This window comes from Plasmodium sp. gorilla clade G2, assembly GCF_900097015.1.
Source record: "Plasmodium sp. gorilla clade G2 genome assembly, chromosome: 14".
NCBI lineage: Eukaryota > Apicomplexa > Aconoidasida > Haemosporida > Plasmodiidae > Plasmodium > Plasmodium adleri (nom. inval.).
The window spans coordinates 50,001-63,786 of NC_041706.1; the positions used below are offsets into that span (position 1 = coordinate 50,001).

The 13,786-nt window shown below is 17.8% G+C and overlaps 5 protein-coding genes across 5 annotated transcripts in view; 2 read left to right on the plus strand and 3 right to left on the minus strand.

Annotated features, from left to right (window-relative positions):
* PADL01_1401500 (conserved Plasmodium protein, unknown function) overlaps positions 1-2,744 on the minus strand; it is a gene marked incomplete at both ends in the record, with an annotated part of 3,221 nt that extends 477 nt beyond the window's left edge. The window contains 12 exons of the mRNA XM_028684284.1: positions 40-106; positions 203-280; positions 410-478; positions 625-739; positions 904-952; positions 1,113-1,194; positions 1,298-1,424; positions 1,544-1,614; positions 1,736-1,816; positions 1,931-2,083; positions 2,227-2,477; positions 2,618-2,744. Coding sequence (XP_028540377.1) covers positions 40-106; positions 203-280; positions 410-478; positions 625-739; positions 904-952; positions 1,113-1,194; positions 1,298-1,424; positions 1,544-1,614; positions 1,736-1,816; positions 1,931-2,083; positions 2,227-2,477; positions 2,618-2,744 — 1,270 coding nt within the window. The remainder of the gene's footprint in view (positions 1-39; positions 107-202; positions 281-409; positions 479-624; positions 740-903; positions 953-1,112; positions 1,195-1,297; positions 1,425-1,543; positions 1,615-1,735; positions 1,817-1,930; positions 2,084-2,226; positions 2,478-2,617) is intronic.
* Positions 2,745-3,504: 760 nt separating this feature from the next.
* Positions 3,505-6,024, plus strand: PADL01_1401600 (conserved Plasmodium protein, unknown function; the record flags this gene model as incomplete). Its single annotated transcript, XM_028684285.1, has 1 exon — positions 3,505-6,024. The coding sequence occupies one exon, from the start codon at positions 3,505-3,507 to the stop codon at positions 6,022-6,024; it is 2,520 nt and encodes an 839-aa protein (XP_028540378.1).
* A 720-nt stretch (positions 6,025-6,744) lies between these two features.
* On the plus strand, positions 6,745-7,311 carry PADL01_1401700 (conserved Plasmodium protein, unknown function; the record flags this gene model as incomplete). The annotated part of the gene is made up of 1 exon (XM_028684286.1): positions 6,745-7,311. One exon carries the CDS (start codon positions 6,745-6,747, stop codon positions 7,309-7,311), a length of 567 nt encoding a protein of 188 aa, XP_028540379.1.
* A 483-nt stretch (positions 7,312-7,794) lies between these two features.
* Positions 7,795-9,756, minus strand: PADL01_1401800 (26S proteasome regulatory subunit RPN6; the record flags this gene model as incomplete). Its single annotated transcript, XM_028684287.1, has 1 exon — positions 7,795-9,756. One exon carries the CDS (start codon positions 9,754-9,756, stop codon positions 7,795-7,797), a length of 1,962 nt encoding a protein of 653 aa, XP_028540380.1.
* Positions 9,757-11,179: 1,423 nt separating this feature from the next.
* PADL01_1401900 (U1 small nuclear ribonucleoprotein C, putative) lies at positions 11,180-12,634 on the minus strand (the record flags this gene model as incomplete). Its single annotated transcript, XM_028684288.1, has 1 exon — positions 11,180-12,634. One exon carries the CDS (start codon positions 12,632-12,634, stop codon positions 11,180-11,182), a length of 1,455 nt encoding a protein of 484 aa, XP_028540381.1.
* Positions 12,635-13,786: the final 1,152 nt, after the last annotated feature.

A 13,786-nucleotide genomic window follows, 5' to 3' on the forward strand; every position in this document is an offset into this window, starting at 1 on the left:
CCATATTTGAAATAACAATTTAATATTTTATTGCCTTACCATATTTAATCATATATGAGCCCATCAAAATAAAAGCAGCAAATTTATTTTCCTCACAAAGTTCACACTGCAGTTATTAAAAGCAAATTGTAATTTAATATATATATACATTGATTTATTTATTTTATTTTTTTTTTTTATTATCTATATATTTTTTAGATACCATTTTATTCACTAATTTGTCTACATTTTCATGATATAAAATAGATTCAACACTAAAATCTAAGGAACAAATTCTTATCTGACATTTTAAGAATAAGGGGAGAAATTATTTACATAATTGTAGGTATATAAAAGAATAAAAAATATATACACACTAAAATATTAATATTATACATATATACATATATATATTTATTTATAATCATACTGTGAATTTTTTTCCTTGGATGTCATAATTATAATCCTTGTAATCAACAAATAATAAATTCTCTATTCCCTAAACAAAAAAAAAAAAAAAAAAATAAAAATAATAATAAAGTGAATGAATAAACATATATCTCAAAATATTACTTAACCGTTATACATACAATATATGCATATTTTTTTTTTTTTTTTTTTTTTTTTTTTTATTTAATATAGTACAAATTTTTTTAAGTCAATTGAAAATCTGATGTTATTAAATTTCTGAGTGATATATATATCCATTATATCAGGTATTCTAAAATATTTCTTCATAGATAAATATATATTTAAATCTCTACAAAAAAATTAAAAAGAATAATATAGGCGTTGTTATTATTTGTAAGATTTAATCTAATTAGTAATATGAAAAGTATAACGTGTGCAGTTTTATAAAAATCATATAATTTAATTTAATTTAATTTTTTTTTTTTTTTTTTTTTTTTTGTAAATGTAATTTACGTTTGTATCCATCTTTTACAAAATTCATGTTTTGGAAAATTATTAGAATCTGTAAAAAAAAAAAAAAAAAAAAAAAAAAAAATTGCATATATTTTTTCAAGAACTTACGAATATATTCTATATATATATATATATGTGATGACAAAATTATATAGATTATATATTCCTTTATATTATATACTTTTTATACTTTTTATTCATATGATAACCTTTTAACATTGTTCCATATATTAACCACATTATATCTCTATTCAAAAGAGAAACTCCAAGAAATTCACTCGAATATTTATACTACACAAAAATACAAATGTGTGAGAAAAATATATAAATATATGTTTCATGTTTCATATTTTTTTTTTTTTTTTTTTTTTTTTTAATATATATATATTCTTACAAAATAAGCTATTATAACCATACAGCTGCACACATATATTGGAAACACCGATTTTGTTATTTTCCTATTTTTTAATTCTTCTTTTAATATGTGATGGTCGATAATAGATTTTACATTATTTACATTGCTAAATAGAAAATATATATATATATAATAAAATGAACATATAATATATATATATATATATATATATATGTATATGTATTATTATATTTATGAAGGATATATTTAATTAAAATTACTTACTATACACAATTATTTTCTGACTTGTTAAAATCGACCAAACAGACGTCATACTTAGTTTCATTTTTTAAAACCTAACAAATGAACAAATAAACAAATAAACAAATAAACAAATAAATATATAAATATATAAATATATAATATATACATATACATTTATATATTTATTTATTTATTTATTTATTTTTATATTACTTCTAATAAATTTAGGTCATCGTTAAAAATTAAAAGCTCCTCAGGATTTTCAATCCCACACTTTTCCAACCACCATATAATCTACACAATGGGAAAAAAAAATAAAATAAAATAAAATAAAATAAAAATACCCACATAACGTTATATATATATATATATATATTCCATTAATAATTTTCTGAATATATATATTACCAATATTTTAAGTTTCATATCATTCTTCTTAATATTAATAACAGGTATAAAAAACATTATGGGGTCATCTTTTTTCTTCCCAATTAAATTTGTCTTTAATGAGTACCATATGAATAAAAAAAAACTATAAATGATAGATGAGCACACAGAATCCTGAATTAATTTCAATATAAAAGTAGACAAATAAAATAAATAATATGACATACATGAATATTATATATTACATGTAATTACAATAAATATTATATATTACATGTAATATTGAATTTTTTTTTTTTTTTTTTTTTTTTTTTTACCAAATCTGCTGTTATATTTCCAAAGGTAAAAACAAAATGAATATTTTGTTCAGAATTTATATTTTTAGAATATTCATATAATGATTTTTTACAAGAATATAGATAAGCGCATAACATATTTTTCATCGTATCATTTTTTTTTAAATAGTTGTCGGTATATGATTTATAATTAATAAGATTCAATATGTTTTTCTTTTTATCTTCTACTATATGTTTTATTTCCATAAAATCGTCCTTTCTTAATCCCAGCACTAACACAAAAAAAAAATAAAACCATATATATATATAATTTATATTTATGTCTTATATATATATATATACATATATATTATATATATTTTATGAAACAATTCTTTGTTCCTATATTTGTTTCCTTTTTTTATAAACCTACCATTAACCAGATGATAAAACCAGGGTGCTCGATTTACTTGATATAAATTGTTCTCATCAAAAAATTTGGGATCTTCATAGAAAAACAATATTTCCTCCTGCTCATTCAAATTATTATTACTTGACATTTTTATTTATATGATACATAAATATATATATATATATATATATATATATATATATATATATATATATATTTATTTATTTAATGATATTTATTTTAAAACCTTTTAAATTCAATTCAAATTTTCAACTTTATAGATGCTTAAAAAAATATAAAATATTCATGTTGAAATTACTAAAAAATAATTTGTATAATACACATGAATGTATCTCTTTTTTTTTTTTTTTTCTCCAATAAATAAAAAAAAATAAAAATAAAATAAAAATAATAATACATATATATATTAGAAAAAATCATAAATCATTTTAAATTATGCTTATCAAAAATATTAATACATATAAATACATATATATAAATATATATATATATATATATATACATATATATTTATACTTCTCTAATTATATTTCATCATATAGGGAACAAGAATCAAATGAAAAAAAAAAATATTAAGAATATTTTGTTCTTATCCTTATTGTAGATATAAAACAAAAGATACTTGTCATCATATATATTATTATTATCATTATTTTTTTTTATTTTTGTATTAATAAAAGTATAACATTTGTAATATTTATATATAAAAGTCCAGAATTTTCTCCCTCAAGAAATTAATAGAAACATAACAAGTATTAAAAATTATGAAACTACAAAATATAATATAAATATAATATAAATATAATATAAATATTTAATATATATATATATATATATATATATATATATATATATATATATATATATATTTTATCACTTGTTTTATTATGACTAATTGTTGCTTTCGATGTTCTATATTTTATGAAGATGCACAAGAAGAGGACTATTTATTTTTCGATGAATATTTTTTAAAAGATTATAATGAAAAAAATGATGATACAAAAATAAAAGAAGAATGTAATAATAAAAAGGAACCACCCTTTTTAGAAAATAATAAACAAAAATTCTTAGATTATATACAAAATGAAGCAGATAGTAAAAATTGCCCCCTTAAAGATATATATAAAGATATATATATCAATTTTTATGTATGCAAAAAATGTTATGGGTTACATAATATAGATATTATCTTATTCTATAATGAGAACAGCAAATTTCATCATGATCTTACAAAATATGTAGACGATGTACTCATTATAATAGATGAAAATATAAAAAATAATATTATTAATAATATGAAATATATTATCGAATCTTATACAAACAATGTAGATATCATATTTTTTCTTCTCTATTTATATGTAAATAATATATTAAATAGTAATTTCCTTTTCAACTTACAATCTTATAATGAGTATTATATTAAAATAAAAAAGTTTATCGTATTACAAAATATAATACAAAGTCATCAACATTATTTAAATAATAGAATACATAAAATATTCTCATATTTTCTCATATATATATTCATGTTTTTTTCTTATAATCACATCTTTAAAACACTCAATCTTGACCACTATCAAATCAATCTTATTACAACCTTGTATGACAATTCAGTGTTAGTTTTTAGAAATAAAATATGTGATCATAAAAATAATAAAATAAATTATAAAGAACATATAAACGATCAAAACTTAGATGATATACATTTATACAACGTAACACATGCTGAAAATGATAATTTTGTTAGTGACCACAGAAAAGGATATAATAAAAAAAGAAAAAAAGACAATCAAAAAGGATGTAAAAATGAAAATATTTATAAATATGATGAAACTAATATATATACACATAATAAACACAATTATAATGATAATGACAATAACGCAGATAACCATGAAATGGTAAGACATAATAAAGATTTAAAAGAAGTAAGTGATATAAAACAAAGGGAGCCTTACATAAGAACAACACAAAATCCTTCTCATTATAACGAACAAGAAAAAGTTATATTAAATGAATCTAAAACTTATCAGATGTATATATCGTTTAATAATTTATGTATTTGTGGTTATTATAATAAATATAATAAAGAAATATCACAAACAGAGTGGGTAATAAATAATATATCTAACAGCGTATTATCAATTGAAGAATGTATTTCACATATTTTCAATAATGTTTTTTCTTTTTCGACATCTACATTTATAGGATCAGGTCGAGAAGATAAAGATGCAAGAATGATGAATATAGGAAGACCATTCGTTTATGTTTTAAAAGACACCAAATTTTCTTTTTTAAATTTTTTTTTATTTTTTAGTAATTTGTCAAATAAACAAAAAGGATTGAAAAATTATAATACTATGAATCTAAAAACGATAGAAGAATATAACCAATTTCTTATACAAGAAAATAAAAATAAAATTAAAAAAGAACAGAATGAAAATATTTTAAAAAATGAGATACAAAAAAATATAAACCTACCATATGATAATAACACTCATAATCATCATCAAAATGATATTAAAGAACAAAATTTACAATTTAATGATATATATCCATTAATTAAAGAAAAAGATGAAAATAATTCCTTATCTATTTTAGATATCAAAAAAAATATTTTTATGAACATATTTTTACATATTGAAAATCTAAAACAACAATCATATAATAATATCATAACGGATATGTCACAAAATATTATTCATAATATATATAATTTAAATATTCTTTTTAAACTACCCATTTCTTATAGTTTTAATAAGGAATTAGAAATCCTTTTTTCAAATATGTGTTCATTTAAATATAATTCAAATTATATGTATTCTTTAAATATTAAAAAGGACACTGAAACAAATATCCTTACTAATATAAAAGAAAAAAAAGAACAAATGAAAAAAAATAATGATAACAACAATATAAATAATAATCCACATGATATTAATCAATTGACTGAAATTAAATTAAACAATTTAAGTTTTAGTACGAATTATGAGTTAGTAAAAAAACTTATGAAATATGGAGAAGAAAGAAAAAAAGAATATAAATGTATCATCTATCATTCTTCTAAAATGAATAAAAATAAAATACAACAAATTAATGAACAAATATATAATTATGAACCACAAACATTAACATATGTATTAAATATTATGCAGAAAACACCAATTAGAGTTCTTCATAGAAGGTCATTAATAAATAGAGAAAGGAAAATATTTCAATTTAAATTAATTTATCTACATGAACATTTTTCTTTATTATATTTATTAGCTCAATCAGGACTATATATTAAAGAATTTGTAAATGGTGATAAGGGAAGAACCATACCTAATTTAAAACAATTTTTTGGAGATGACACATATGTTAATATTTTAAATCTGGATGTAGCAACCTTGGTATATGATTAAAATGGATATAATAACAACCTTATAGATATTGTTATTTTATATATTTTTTTTTTCATCAATCATTAATAAATACACTAATTCAAAGTAAAAAAAATTTAAATAAATAAAAAAAATATATATATATATATATATGTGTCAATTTTTTTTTTTTTTTTTTTTTTTTTTTTTTTTTTTTTTTTTTGAATATATTACATACATGTGAATAATACACGTATAAATGGAAATTATAAATGAACTGAATAAATTATAGTATAAAATATAATATATACATATATTTTTTTTTATATATAATTATGAACAAAAAAAAAAAATTTTCATTTTGAACTTTAAACTTTTCATTTATTTTTTTTAATATATAAACAGGTAATATAAAATTATATATATTATATATAATATGTGTGTGTGTTTATAATAAAATATGCATTTGATGTAGTATATGTTTTTTTTTTTTTTTTTTTATAAAATGGAAACACGAATAAAAAACAAAAATAAATAAATAAATAAATAAATAAATAAATAAAATATTAAAAATAACACATACATATATATATTTATATATATTTATTTATATATATGCCATATTTCATTATTTCCTTTTTGTGTGTTTCTTTATTTTTGCATAGTCTGAGTACGCCCTCGTGGGCCCCCCCCCATTCATCTTTATTTTTTTTATTTTTTTTATTTTTTTTATTTTTTTATTTTTTTAATAATTTAAATAGAATGTATTCAGGATTTATAAAATTCAGTCAGATAAAATGCGCAGGGAATCATATATATTTAGGTAAGTGGCATGATTTCAATCAGTGGAAATATTTGGCACCTAATAATTTATTAAATATTATCTATCCAGTAGAAAAAACAAATAGTATACAAATAGGTAAAGAACAAAATGATATCTTTAATTATTTAAACACATCCTATCATGGAAATATTATAACCATTGATGATATAAATTCTAGTCATTCTAAAAATAATAAAAAAATTAATTTAAGAGGTAGTGCTTTTCATGGACCTGAAAGAACAGATGTTTTTCGATTAATATTATATAATAGATTAAAACAAAAACAACCACAAAGAATTGTTCCAAGTATTGAACAAATGAAAGATGCAAATAAATTAGAAGTATCTATTGTATGGTTCTTATGGTCATTTGTTATATTCTATTGTGGGATGTGTATGTTTGGAAGTAATTACATAATTAAAAATAAATCAAATTCATTTCCATGGATGCCTAAAAGGACCGATGGCTCCAGAGGGGAGGGTCCAATGTTCTGGTTTCTTGAATAAAACTGAATATAATATATATAATATGTATATATATATATTAATATATTTATTTATTTATATTCATATAATTCACTCTTATTTTATTTTATATCATTTTATTTTATTTTATTTTATTTTGTTTTATTTTGCTTTATTTTTTTATTTTTTGGTTTATGTTGAAAAATTAAAAAAAAAAAGAGAAAAACATATAAATGTATAAATATATACACATATATATTTATATATATAATTCAATGTAAAAAAAAAAAAAAAATAAAAAATTTAAACATTCACACATATAATACTTATACATCAATATATAAATATATAAATATATAAATATATTCACGTGTCCATATATCAATATATTTATACTTATATGGATTAATAATATTAATAAAAAAAAAAAAAAAAAGAGATCGATTTAAAAATATTATATTAAAAAACACATTAATAACATTTATCATGTAGGGTCTCATTATGCTTTATAGTCCATTTAAATAATTATATTGTCAATTGAGCTTTTTCATATAATATATCTACAGACTCAGTTAAATTATTTATTATATCTAAAACATTTTGATACATTTTGGTTTCTGGCATGTCGTCATATAAAATTAATATTCCAACATTTTGATCAAGAGTACCATTTAATTTCTTATCTAATATCATTTCTGATAATTTTGAAATAATTTTATTAATATCTAAATTGAGTTTTTCTCCTATATAATTTAAATCAATACAACTATAAGCTTCAATAATTTTTAATATATTTTTTTCTAGTAACAGTTCGTATAATTCTTTTAGATAATTATATAATACTTTATCTATATTAATAAGGAATAAACTATTTTTTATAATTTTCTCAAAAACATCTAATGATCTATTTTCATATGATTTTGATATATCTAATAAAATTTGTATTTCTTTATGAGGTACATAATTTAATTTATTATTTTCACACAATATATTATTTATTTCTTTTCTATTATTTTCTTCTAATACTTTACATAATAGCATATATTTTAAAGGTACTATAATTTTCACATTTTCTATATTTAAGTTAAGACCAAAATTGACTATACCTTTTGAATCATAATTGGGTGGTAAAATAAAAAAATTATTATAACAACGTCTACTACTACTACAACTATAATAATTATTATTATTATTATTATTATTATTATTGTTGTTGTTGTTCATATTTTCTTTGTTGTCATTTTCTCCATTTGAAATACTTTCTCTTGTATCCACTTTTGTTTCTATTATATTTCCATATGTATCCATACTCAATTTTTGTATTAATTCATAATTTAGTTCTATAGGATTTGTTATGCAATATATTTTATCTTCTTCTAGTTCTTCATATGATGATGATATTTTACATATCACATCACTATATATTAAATTTACATTATTTGATGTAATATTCATCTCATCTAATGATAATATACTATTGCTTGTATCATAATATTCATAGAATGTATAAAATGATAATAAAAAGGGACTTATCTGACTTATACTCTTTGTTTTATTTTGAGATGATATAGTACTTGTATTTATAATATTATGTATTATTACAGAATAGAAATCATTATGCTTCTTACTTAAAAAATCAATTGTATTATTATGACTATTATATATATATGTATATAAGGTCTCATAACATTCATATAAATATATATATGCACTCTTATAATCTTTCTCATATATAAATAATATACCAGATAATAAATCAATCTCACTATTAATATATATAGCGGTATTTATTGTATTTGCTATATTCTTTGCAAATGTCAATGAGGCTTTCATTTTTGTTGAATTCTTTAATAACATATATATCTTCGTTTGAACAATATATAACTCTAATAATAAGGTTTTATCATCAACTTTCTTTACTTCTTTTAATAATCTATCAATAAGACTTAAAGCCGTTTTGTATTTCTGTTTTATAATATATAAAATTATTATTTTTACTTCTATTCTACATCTTAAAAAATTCCTTTTCTTCTCATAAGCCCAATTCATATACTTCTTAAATATAATATATAATGTACTTATATTACGTATCTTTTTAGATATCTTCTCAACAATATTTCTAATCAATTTAGCTGTCTTTGCTTGAGGTAATATATTAAAATAATTCTCATTACTTGTTGTGAACTCAATTAATTTATCTATCTCTTTCTTATTAATATAATAATCACATAATAAATAAATCAACTTATCATTTATTTGCATCACTTTCTCATTTGTCACCCTCTTCTCAAATAACTCTTCATTACTCTTATCATTTATATGCATATTCAATATTTTTATCTTATTAATCAAATCATCACTCATATGTGGCATTATAATCTCATCCTTTATTTTTAAGTAGTTACCACCGCACAAATCATCAATCGTTCTTATTATTTCATCTTCAATTTCTTTGTAGCTTCTTTCGATTTCTTCAAAGTTATCCATTCTCTGTTACTTTAATATTTACAACAAAAAAAAAAAATAATAATAAAATAAAAAGAAATATATTATAATAAAAAGAAATAATATATGTAATAAATATTACAATATCAGATCTAAAAGTATATAATATGTATAAATATATTTGTGTGCATAATAATAAAAGTTAACTTTCTAGCATATATTATATATATATATATGTATTATTTTTATGTATTATATTTATTTGTTATATTGTAAAGATACAATAATATATAATATTACATCCAAAATTTTTTTCTTCTTATTGGAATATATATATATATAAAACCTTCTTAATATCAGTAAGTCATATAATACATATAAAAAATAAATTTATATTTATATTATATATTGTTTTCCCCTATTTTTAAAATTATTCCTTCTATTAAAATTTTATAAATGTATATATTATTTTTCCTTTTTTTTTATTCTTCTAATAAACTAATAATAATAGAGAAAATGTCATAAAAAATATTTTATTAATGCAATAAATAAATATATATATATATATTTTATATACTTATAATTATAAATTCATATTATTCTTTAACATAAAGAAATTCATTTTTTATTTTTCCCCTTTTATTGTATATTATATTAAGCAAAAGTAACAAAATTTTATCTTTTTAATAAAATAAAAAATATATCTGAAAATATTTTTATATTTATCTTATGTATATTTTTATTCTTTTTAATATTTCATATAAAATTATTTAATTTATTAATACATACATAAATACATATATATATATATATATATATATTATATATATGTCAGAAACTTTATTTTATTTTTTTTTTTATTTTACATGTACATAATTTCAAATAATACAATTATTACAATTATTATGTGTATTAAATTTATTATTATTATATTTTATATTGAACAATTTTTTATAATATATAATAAAAATAATAATACATTTTTTATATTATTATTATATTATATTATTTCGTTTTATTAACATATTTATTATTATTGTTGTAAATATATTTTTTTTACATACGAGATATTATATATACATATGTATATAATTTAAATTACCACAAAATTGCTAAGGGTTTTTATAATAAGTCATTTTTGTGAAGAAAAAAAAAAAAAAAAAATTATAAGTAAACAAATTAAAAAATAAAAAATAAAAAAAAATAAAGAAATAAAGGAATATATTGTATACATATATATATATATATATATATATTTTTATACACACAAAAAAAAAAAATTTTTAAATCAAAAAAATTGAAAATACAAAAACAAATGCTATTTTCATGAAGTCTGAAAGTTCATAAAAAAAATATTCAATAACCATTATGGTATAATATATATATATATATATATTTTTATTTATGTGCAAAAATTTTAAACCTTGACATTTTTCAAAATACTGACATACCAAAATAACATCCCTTATGTTATTTTTTTTTTATTTTTTATAGCCTTTATAGTTCTCTTTGCAAAGTCTACTTTTTTGTTTGCATTTTTATCAATAACCTTTTTATATATTGGCTTGTCAACAAATTCAAATTCTTTACTTAAAAATAAATCTTCATTATCCAATTCTTTTTTTGTTACATAAAATTCATTGAAAGAGGAATATTCATAACGAATATTATTTTTTATTTCTTCTAAATTGTCTTTTTCTCTTTCTTCTTTAGATTTAATATTATAAAATATTTCTTCAATATGTTCATTACTTATATTATTAATTTGATTCCCTTCAACTATTTCCCATTCTCCTGGTTTGGATGTCTCATCATTTGAAGTAATTATCATTTCATTATTTCCTTTTTCATTTAAATCGTCACTTTTATTTTTATCTTCATTTTTAATATGCTCAATTTCTAATTTTTCTTTTTTCTCATCATCTAATTTATTAATATTTGCGTTTTCCTTTTCATATTTTTTTGTATCACCCTTATTAAAAACATTCTTAATATCATGTTCATTTGTTGTTACAGTTTCGAAATTATTCTTTTCCTTATTAACCATACTCTTATCATTTTTCTTATCCATATGAATATTTAATTGTATTTTATTCTTTTTATCATATACATTTTTTAACTTCATTTCTTCATCTTTTATTTTGTTATTACCCGCTTCAGATAATAAACTTATATCATTTTTTGTCATTCTTTTATTCATATTATCATATTTTATATTTTCATTATTATAATAAAAACCTAAATTACCTGACTTGTTCATGTAATTCTGATTAAAACTAGCCAAATTAGTTTCCTCACATTTTTTCAAATAATTTAATAAATAATCAATGTTATGAGATGAATATTCCCATATACTTTTTGAATTATATATGTTAAAATAATAAAAATTATTTGAATTATTATCAAGATATTTATACCATCCATATTGTTCTGAAAAGGTTTGATATTCAGGTAAGGGTTCATAAAAATCTGCTGGTTTATCATAAAACAATTGTTTTTTTAATATATTAAAAAAAACTAAAGAACCATTATCTTCATGTATCATTAAAATATATTTATTATTACAAATATTATTATTATTATTATTATTATAAATATTATTATCATTGTTATTATTTTTATTATCATTTATATGTTTATATACATATGAATCATATGATTTATCATTTTCATCTTTCTTGTTTATATCTAAAAGATATTTTTTTTCTATATCATCCAATTTTCTTAATTCTTTCTCAAGAAATTCTTTTTCCTGTGTTTCTTTCTCTTTTCTTTTGAATGATTCATTTATTAATCTTTTGAAGTTTTCTATATGTCTAGCACTTTTCTCATGATTCTTTATATTTACTTTATGTCCCGATATCCATACATTGCACGTTTCACAATAGTGTTTTTTCGAACTAACCCAATAATCTGTCATTTCTAGATTTTATAAGTTTTAATAATGTTATTAATCAATTATAATATACATATATATGTTATCATTTTTGTATATATATTCATAATATATTTTTTTTTTTTATCTTTAATATTTATTATATATATATATTTAAACAAAAGATAAAATACGATTATATTGACATGTACATATATTATATATATTTATTATATATTATTATATATGTTCATTTTTTAATTACATTTAAAAAAAAAAATAATAAAATAACATATATATATATATATATATATATATAAACTTTTATTTTATTTTATACATATAAAATGCTTCATTTGGAATAACGTAATTTTTTTTTTTTTTTTTTTTTTTGCCTGTTAAAAAAAATATATATATTTGTTTTATAAATTAATATAATGTAATTTTAAAACCTCTTAAATAATTAATGGTACTATATATATTTTTTTAACATTTATTGTTATATGTATTGATCATTTAAAAAAGAGAAAAAGAAAAAAATACCATCCACGATATACTCTTAAAAAGTACTCATATATATATAATGATTTATTATAAATTATAATAAATTGTGTATACCTTTTTCACCTTTATTTTTTTAATACCAAAATGACTGTTATATGATGTCATATAATAATATATATATATATAATACTATTATATTAAAACAAAAAAATACGTTTATTTTTTAATTCTCCCCGTCATACGATTTAATTTACATATAATCAATATTTAGTCTCTTTAAAAAAAAAAAAGAAGACTGACCAAATCTGAAAATATTATATTCCATTTATATATACTTTAAAAATAGGTGTTTTTCTTTTTTCCACAGGATTTTTCATAATATATTTACCAATTTAAATATGATATATATATATATATATATAGTAACATATAAATGTATATATTTTTAAAATTTTTCATTCTATTTTTTTCTTTTAAGTTTTTCTTAAAATATGGCAAAATAAAACCAACATGAAAATTAATATATTAATGATAATATTTATAAAAAAAAAAAAAAAAAAAAAAAAAAAAAAGAAATACATAGTATACTAAATTAAAATAAATGGAAAAAAAAAAAAAAATATAGAAAAAAACAGTAATACATATATATATATATATATATATATTATAAAATCTGTTTATTATATATATAAT